General features: G+C 37.8%; 1 protein-coding gene across 1 annotated transcript; it reads right to left on the bottom strand.

Moving 5' to 3' along the window:
- Positions 1 to 5432: 5432 nt before the first annotated feature.
- On the bottom strand, positions 5433 to 9732 carry RFK (riboflavin kinase; the record flags this gene model as incomplete). Its single annotated transcript, XM_035891728.1, has 3 exons — positions 5433 to 7010; positions 8395 to 8497; positions 9553 to 9732. Coding segments are annotated over 3 exons (411 nt in total), but the record flags the coding sequence as incomplete, so codon positions are not given.
- Positions 9733 to 9972: the final 240 nt, after the last annotated feature.

The following is a 9972-nucleotide window of genomic DNA, read 5'->3' as shown; positions in this document are numbered from 1 at the left end:
CTCTGTTGCGAAAAAAAGCTGGAGAAATTCAAATCCACAGCTGTTCAATTCCACAAATCCTTAGTTGCCACAAAACCAATTCTTCTCCTTTCTCCTGCCTTCTCCTCCACCCACCATAGTGAGAAAGATGTACCAAAGGAAACAAGTGTCTTTCAAAAACAAAGATGCGATGGGATCTCTTCCATTCAACGGCTCCCTGAATAATTTTCTTTTTATCAGCCTCAAATTCTTGTTATCTTTGACAAATTTCTCTCACCCTCTTGATTCTGAAACTTTTTTCCATCTCATGGCCCTTCCTTCCCTCTGCACCTCTTTATTTCCTACTCTCATTCATCCATGGGGTTTCCAAAGTCCTTCAGTATTCACCAATTACTTGTATTTTCTCTACCCTTCTCCTAGGGAACTCTCCCTCTCAATACCCTTTCAATAGGGCAGGTCTTTCAAAAAGATCTCCTAAAAATCACATCTCCCACACAGTTTTACCACCCACTTACCTCTCATGTAATCAAATACTTTGATTTCAAAGGCAAGTGCAGGTTACTAGTGTTCTTTACCCTCTATTTCCATAAAGTGTATGTAAATAGGAAAAAAGGTTTTTCTTCCATGTATCTACCCTGAAGTTTTGCTAGAAAAGAGGCGGAGGAAAGGAGATTGTAGGAGTTACATTTCAAGTGTCTTGAGGCCCAAGACTCCTTCCTCTACAGGCTGTTCCCCGATCAGACCACATTTTCACAGTATACCACATATCTGCCTCTGGGTCTTGTATAACAGTTGCAGGACTTCTGGCTGAGGACTGACTGAAATTTCAAACCAAAGACAGGAATGAAAATACGATAAACTTAATTGCGTAAGTTACCACAGAAGCCTTTCAAATGGGTATTTTGAGGCATTTGGTTTTCTCACCAAAAATAACACGCTTTTTGAAATAAATATATATATTTGCATTAACAAATGTTTTCTTAGCAATCAAATTACTGATTGAAAAGTTCTGATTATCCATAAGTCGTCACTATTTTACCTAGGTCACCTGTGTTCATTTGAGTCCCTGTTGGGGTGGGGGCAGAAGAGGGGCAGAAGAATATCTTAGAGTAGACCAGAACTATAAATTTATCATCTCCCCTCAACCTCTTATGTGTACGTGTGGTTTCAAGCCTGAACTTTAAGGAATAACCAGACGTGCATCCTGAGGAGGAACAGATATTCTGACTCAGGGCTCAAAAGCACTTTTGAACAGGAAGACTTGTTTTTCCACTCTTTTTTCCCTAATTAGTACATAAACAGATTGAACAAAACAGAAGCACCAATTAACTCTTTGCATGACTTTGCAGGTTTATATTATACATTTAATTGAATAGTAAAAAGGGAAATAAGTATTTCATTCTTCTTTCTATTTTATTCTTCCTCATTTATATTATCTACTTATCATCTAGATAAGCACAATTTCTTTTTCAGGAAGAGTTCAGGTGCTACACTTCTCTAATAACCATTGCGCTAAATAGTTCTTGCTCCATTTTTTGTGTTCCTCCATCCTTGCTGACTGCATGTCATGTCTAAAATCCTCATCCAATTATTTTCTATATCCTTTCTCCTCCTTCTTGTCACCTAGCATCATCTTTATTTCCCAGGTGGTTTTTTTGATGCAAAAACCTAATTTCGTCACATAAGTATCTCATCATTAGTCAAAAGAAATAAAAAGCCAAATACAAATCTTACTGTATTCATTGCACTGAATTCTACCTTCTTTCACTGACAAATCTTAGCACTATGGAAAAGGAAGCTGATCATAACCTCAGAACTAACTGAAAAAAAATCTAAGCACTTTGCTACCCTGAGCCACAAAAAAGAAAGCAAAATGAAGTTCTCAGGCATTACAGAAGATGACCATTATATAAAGTCAGTACCTTAAGTTATGCAATTAATTATATATTAACTGACATTGTCAGCAATGTTTATAAAGTTCTAGTCCCCTTAAAAAACTAAATACGCCACAAAACTACCCAAACACTCCCCTGGAGCAACAGATAATGGAAGTTCCCTAGCCATCACACTAGCAAGGCAGGCCTTCTGTTTATGATTTCTCTTACATCTTTCTTCTCCCCTCAGAAAAATACAAGAAAATTAGGGGAAAAAATTAAAGCCCTATATAGACCATATTAATTACAAAATAAATTTGAAGGCAATTTGCATTTTTTTAATATCATTTCAGTTCTGGAATGAAAACTAGCAGAACATCTGAATCCTTGGGAATTATAGTGCTTTAGTGTTAAACAGAAACCTACATGAAGAACATAGGTGCTTGAGGATTTAACTTTTAAATCTGTGCCTCCAATGTGGACACTGTGCTGTTAGAACAGCAGCATGATCCATGACAAATACCAACGTACACCAAAAAGTCCACCGCCTCTAACACAAAAAGCAATCCTTATGACACACCCACAACACCACATTATATTACATTCATTCATTCCTGAAGCAACTTTAGGGATGCTACACAGAGGTTATATAAAGGTCTACGTTATAAACAGCGTGCAAGTACAAGAGAAACTTCCCCAAGAGGCCTGAGCCAAATTAATAGGTTTCAAGATACATGTTTGATTAATTTTCAGCTGTAGCAGATGGACCTTTGCCCTGACCCAGATAAATGTTTAAACAATTGAACCAGAATAGAAGAACAGCATGCAACTCTTTCCACCTGACTTCTAAAAGAACCAAGCAGTTTTAAATTTTGAAAAAGGGTACAGACAAATCTATTTTCAGGTTATAGAATTCTGAGGACATAGCTCCCCTAAGTCCTAAACAAAGCACAAAAATCCATATAAAGCAGGAGCAATTTTCAGACAATTTTAATTTTAGCTAGTTTAAACAACCTCAGAAAGCTTTTTTCTGTCAGCCTAAGTTTTTAGGCCACCACTCTTACAAAGCTTTGCTGAGACACCTAACTGTGCTAGGCATGGCAAAGGAAAGCACCCTAGGAGCCACGTCATTGTCAGAAGCCTCCTCAGATACAAAACTTACTGAACAGCAATACTGGCAATAACCCTTACTATTATACAACAAAGCTACAACAAAGCAGTGATTCTCACAATTAGAAACTGAATAAACGATTTCCAAGAATTACTAGGCAGAGAAAGAATTTAAAAGGATACCAATTATTATCTCTACATAGCAATTTAGAAACAGCTAAGTATGATACCAAAGTTATCAAAATATCAAGGTATCAAAGATACCAAAATAGTACAAAGTCTTTTGAAGCAAACTTTCAAAGTTCACCTACTGCAGCTTTGCAATGATTATATTCAGCCACAGTTACCAGATAACACACTTGCAACTAGTCAAAGAATTAAGAACTTTCATCTCTGGCTCAGTACAACCTCTCAATGCACATGTGTCAAATGAGGTTGCAAAATACCAGTAAACTAAGCTTCACAGTTATTATCTTTGACAAATTTCTCTCACCTTCTTGCTTCTCAAACTTTTTTCCATCTCAAGGTCTTTCTGGTTTTTCCTTCCTTCACCTTGCACCTCTCTCCTTACCGTTCTCATTCATCTGTGGAGTTTCCAGTAAACTAGACGTCACACTAGGGCCAATCCTTAGTAGAAATGCTACTAATGACACTTTCCTTTCCAGCACTTCAATTCACAGTGTTCATTTGGAAAACTATGTTTGACAGTCCCCATGTCCACAATATCTAACAGTTATTGAAAATAAATTAACATATATTCACATCGGTAACAATTTTAATATGATAACTATTCTAATCTTATAGGTATATATGTAAGTATATTTAAAAAAATAAGGATTTTTAAATTGATTTCATTTTCGGGTAGATTTCGAGAACACAGTGTTTTATACATAGGGAATGTGTTCTAAAGTAAAAAGGACACCAACTGAATACAGGTTCTGTATCTAAGAAAGCTCCAAATTCAAAATATAGCTAGCCATACAAGAAGCCTCTACGAAAACCTACTGCAGACTCTTTGCCTGCGCACATTGTGCCTTTACATTTTCTAAACATGCATGCTGCATTTTAACATCTGCTAAACACAGGTTCTTTAGGCTATTAAAATGTGAGATAGTTTAATGCCACAGCTATCCAAATAAGACCATTAGCACCTGTATGCATTTGAAAAAAAAATCTTGTACTGTTATTTTCACATTGTAAACAAACTTTCAGAACAGTAACAGCCGTCAGAAGGAGACAGTCAATTCAAATGCACCACAGGCTTTATTTTAAAAGTATTCAAACTGTGGAAATACTTACACTGCTTAAACTCCAACCATTTCAGTGACCTTTATGCCTCGCTTGGTGTTCACAGACTGCCTTACAAGAAAAGACCTCCAGATGCAAACATCTGGAACATAAATAATGTAACACCATTTGTAAGCAAGAACTACAACTCTCCCTCCTCAGAAACTAACAGAAATTTAAGCACCCAAATGTAGGAACTCTGCAGCACCTCTTCCAGCATATGCTAAGGAATATACACAGATGACTTGCATCACATATAATACAATCAATCAGAAAACCTGTGATAAGCATCACTACTTTCTCAATTACATTCTTTTATTAATGCTACAGTGTCACAACATAAATTGAAATAGTTATTTGCACATAATATAAAAATAAAACTCTATACAGTTTATACTGTGCTAGCAATCATGTCCTGAACTTAAAAATCAGTATTTAATATTAAATAATGCACAGAGATAGGTAAACTCAGCTAAATCAATGTAATTGCATTTTCTCTAAACTTGAAGGCAAACGTGCAATGAGCAGTTTATTACTTTACCGTATACATACTTCACACTTCAGGTGAGAGCTGTGAGCAAACTAAGTTTCACAAGTTCTCCTTCTGCTACTGTTTTCTATTCTCAAGCATAGTGGTTTTAAAACCAAATGATGAAATTAATTTTGGGTAGTAGCATTCTTAGCAGTTACAGAACAGTGTTACTAAGAAAAACAGCTAGGCACTACCATTTCCATGACACATGAAATCACTGGCAAAAAATAATTTTAAAAGGCAGCTATGAGCTTAGCTCTAATACCACAACCGATACACATTTATTCTTTAAATATGTTTGTGACAATATATTACATTGACTACCATGGCTACTATTTATTCTTCCAGAAAAGTAAAATGTAAAACAAGACCTTGACATTGTTGTGTACTCAAGAATGCCTCCTCACATTGGGGAAAAATAAGTAGGAAAAAAATCTCACATCATTCCTCAATTTTAAGGTGGAGAAAAAAACAGCTCACTTTCACGTAAGTTCTTGTACAGATCTCCAACATGCATACAGTAAAAGTCCATTAAACTGTTTTGGGGAGCTTTTAGGGGTTTTTATTAAAAAAAAAAAAAAAAAAAGGAAGTATTTCTGACAGCAGGTAAGTTCATTTTCTTTTAGTATTTTCCTATGAGGAAGGTCGAAATGTACTAAAAATGTCCAGGCAACAGTTAGGACAAAACTGCCAGTGTCTTTGGAGAGTTAAATTTACAAACAACCTTAGCAACATAGGTCAAAATGCTGTTGCCTTTAGTTACCTTCTCCACCTTAGGGCCCAAAGAGCAGAAATATTGTTAGACTGGTTCTGTACCCTTTAAGCCCAAACTTTTGCAGTGTACCAACTTTCTCCCTGTCATTTACTTCCCGAACTTTAGTGAAACACCTTCTCAGAAGGCAACTACACAGGTTATGTGTTGTCATACGCATAGTCAACTAGGCAGAAATACCTATCTCACGTTCCAGTAACACAGCCATTTCCTCTGTTTTAATTAAAATTACAATAAAAAGTTCCAATTAAAATGACAACTACAACCATGACAACTGTATAGCATATCAAAAATTGTTACTTTATCTAATCATTGGCTTCCTGCACCACAGGTAAATTTTTAACTTAAATCAATATATAAATTTTCTAAGCTGCTACCTATAATCCAAATGTAAGAATGATAAAAAATTGGGAAAAGAGTTTGGAATAACATTGTCTGTCTGGAAAACTGACAGTCTTCACTGAAGTATTTAACTCTCTACACCTTAAGGGCAGAAGAGGTCACAAGTAACTTTGGTCTTGTTCCACATGTGCTAAATCTCTAAATGACTGGTAACACTGGGATTCACAATTTTTCAGTAAAGACCTAAAATAGCCTTCTACTCCTTTTGCATGGCTGGTTAAATGATCAAGTAACACAAACAAACTTAAATCACCTTGTGAGTTTTCAGTGTTCTGTTCCAATCACAGTTACCTAAACATGTTTGTTGGAGGATAACCCAGCAGGCAGGTAAGCACCATACAGCCACTAGCTCACTTCCCCCACACCTCCCCCAATAGGGCATAGAAAGAAGAATAAAAGCAAACAAATTTATGGGTCAAGATGAAAATAGATGAACAAGCAAAGGAGAGTGCAAGAAGAAAAAAAGAAAACAAGTGATGCAAAGGCAATCATGCACCAGGTGCCCAGCCAGATCCCAAACAAAAGATGGACTACCTCCCTGAATACCCTCCTCTCCCTTTTACTGCTCAGCACGACCATTATATGGCATGCAATATCTCTGGTTAGTTCAGGTCATCTGTCTGGTTGTGTCCTCTCCCAACCTCCTGCACAGCCCCAATCTATTCACTGGGGAAACAGAGTGAGAAACAGAGAAGGCCTTGATGCTGTGCAAGCACTGTTCAGAGACAGGTAAAACATTATGTGCTGTATTCATTGTTTTGATCACAAGTCTAAAACACAGCACTATATGAGCTGCTATGAAGAAAATTAACTCCATCCCAGCCAGACCCAGTACACATGCATACGTCAAATACCAAATGATACGCGATACACAGTAGGGCAAAGAAAAGAGTTCCATGAGATTAAAAAATGCCACATGGTTTTGCTTAGTGGTTTACTCTTTTGCCTTCTGGCAGATGAAAGAAGTTGTCTTCTTTGAGTTTAAGATGTTCTGGTAAATCTAGCTGTCTTTTTGCCTCTTCAATGTCTTCCTGAATTGCTGAAGTGAGTGCCTCTGCAGAAGAGAAGAAAGAAAAGCAGTACTTAAAAGCTGGTCTGAATTCTGAACACAAAGGCAACATTCTCTGTTTCTAAAGTAACACACTTTTGACATGCATTGCCCTTCTCACTGCTGTAAACAGTTTATTTTCCTTGTTCCAAGACATTTTAACAAAAAAGTCAACAGTATTTCATTAACTGTTTTCAGTTTTAACATGGATGCATTTTTAAAAGAAATGGAGAGACTAGGCCAATGCTTTTACAAGCAGCTCATGATTTTCAACCTACTCCTCAGACAACTGACACAACAATGTAATTTTAGACTGAAATAAGTACTGATAGTCTAGAAGTTGTAGGTGTTTAATTTTTTTAGTATGACCAATTTATATATTAGTAGATTCAGCTTAAAAAAAAAACAAAACAAAAAAAACGTTTTACAGAGAACTCAAAGACATAAAATCATTGAGTATCTCAAGTTGGAAGGGACCCATGAGGATCATCGAGCAGCTCCCTGCTCCTCACAGGATTACTAAAACTAAACATGACTAAGAGGGTCATCCAGACGCTCCTTGAACTCTGCCAGGCTTGGTGCTGTGACTACTTCCCTGGGAAGCATGTTCCAGTGACCAACCACCCTCTCAGTGAAGAACCTTTTCCCAAGGTCCAACCTGAACTTCCCCTGACACAGCTTCATTCCGTTTCCTGGTATCTTGTCCGCTGGTCACCAGAGAGAGATCAGCACCTCCCCACCGCCCCTCTGTGAGGAAGTTATAGGCTGCAATGAGGTCACCCTTCAGCCTTATCTTCTCCAAGCTGAATCAACCAAGTGACCTCAGACACTCCTCATAAATCTTGCCCTTGAGGCCTTTCTTGGCCGTCATGGTTACCCTCCTCTGCACACACTCTAGTAGTCCGATGTCCTTCTGGTATTGAGGCAACCACAGCTCTAGAGTGGGACAGTCACCTCCCTCGAGTGGCTAGCGATGCTGTGCTTGATGCACCCCAGGGCACGGTTGGCCCTTTTGGCTGCCAGGGCACACTGCTGACTCATACGCAACTTGCCACCACCCCAAGCCCCCAGATGTCTTTCTGTGGGGCTGCTCTCCAAACTCTCGTCCCCCAGTTGGTACGTATAACCAGGATTGCCCTATCCCAAATGGAGAATCCTGCACTTGCTCTTGTTACATTTCATGTGGTTGGCGACTGCCCAGCTCTCTAGTCTATCCAGATCTCTCTGTAAGGCCTCTCTGCCCTTGAGAAAGAGCTACATGAAACAGCTGACTACGAGAAACAGCTACCCCACATGAAACAGCTGATTGTGAAGACAGAGGACAATGACACGGTACTTTAAATATGCAAGAACATGACAAATATTAGTTTAAGAGACCTGCAATACTGACCTAAAGAACTGAAGGTTTTTTCTGATCTAATATATCCAATAATAACTATACTAAGAATCTCTCCATAAAAGTCATCTTTGAAAGTGTGGATAACATGTGTTTCCTGAAAGAAGAAAAATACATTGACAATTACCATGACACATTTTGAGTTTCTTTCTTTGTTGCAAGAATGTTCAGCTAATACGCCTAATTCAATTTCTCTCCCCCACACACAAGGAAAACTGAGACACTTAGTCTAATGTGCAACGCAAGATTAAGAAGCTAGAGCTTTTGCTTATGTTAGTAGGGAGAACTACACTTTACTTGGCATTTAAGAACATTAAGATATTTATGTCAGAGGTAAGATTTTCAAGGCAGCAAATCACAAATAACACCTAGATTTACTTGATCATTAAGCTGCTGAGTCCAAGTAACTGTAATGAATTTGATTGAAACAGTTCTTTTAAAGAGAGCTTTTACAAGTAACTCACAGGAACTGAATTCTAAAAAGAGCGAAGGCAGCTATCTTCAAAGGAGGGATGCATGTCAAAATAAAACTGCTTCCAAGCATTAGCAATTAAAACCAAGTCCTGCAAGACTCAGGAAAAGCACCAGCACCTGATAGCAAGAAAAACAGACACCACAGTTCAGGATTTTAACTCTGTCCTGTTACTATTTAGTTTTGGATCTTGATTCTGTATATTAAGCCACAGCACCACAGGTATGGACTTCACCATTTAAGAGGAGAATTACTGGAAAATCAGTACAAATTAAGATGCCCCACAATCTCGTACTTTAAATGCGGATGGACTGCAAAGGATGAGAGATTAGTATGTCCCAGCTCACTCTAGCGGTCTCGTAACCACTAAACTGCGTACATCATTAAGCATCATGATAAGCAACAGCCACTTTGGAAATATGAATTTTGATTTCAGAAATATTTAAGTAATGGTGGAAGGAGCAAATGAAAATAAAATTTATTTATCTACAGCTGCATGCTCTATGGCTACTGAGGGTTTTAGGGGACTTGGTTTTTTTCCTCCTCGGAATACAAACATTGAGATGGATACCAAATACATTTCTAATCTCATTTATGGATCAAATTCTGCTTATCTTATTTAAAGTCCATGTCTGGCTCATTTATTATAACCAAAGTACCACACAAAGCAAAATTCTTACCACTGATTTCTTAATATTCTTATAGAAAGGATTCCATCCTATGCTCAAAACCATTTTATGCACATCTCCATTTCCAACACACGCCCATCCATAGTATATACCGGTAGAGATATCGGATGGAAAGCTTTCGACCACTTGCTCAGAAAAGTTAGCTGCAAAAGTTTTAGAGAGTGTACAGTTGTGTAAGTAAAGTGCATCACAGAATTTTTAAACACCTAAAAGCCAAGCGCTGCCTACATGCCATTTACGAGCAGAACACTGATGACAACAGTGATACAACGTGCCACTTGCGAAGCATAAACCAGAAAACAGCCTCATAACATGTAGTCTCTGTGGTAATGCCAGAGTTACCGTGTCCCCTACACACACTATTTCATAGTTATAGACATATTATCCTATTCTACAGTTAACTCTATAGTT

Source organism: Egretta garzetta, unplaced genomic scaffold, assembly GCF_000687185.1.
Source record: "Egretta garzetta isolate BGI_Z169 unplaced genomic scaffold, ASM68718v1 scaffold353, whole genome shotgun sequence".
Taxonomy (NCBI): Eukaryota; Metazoa; Chordata; class Aves; order Pelecaniformes; family Ardeidae; genus Egretta; species Egretta garzetta.
The sequence above is the reverse complement of the archived record's forward strand: the minus strand, read 5'-3'. Positions and strand labels throughout refer to the sequence as shown.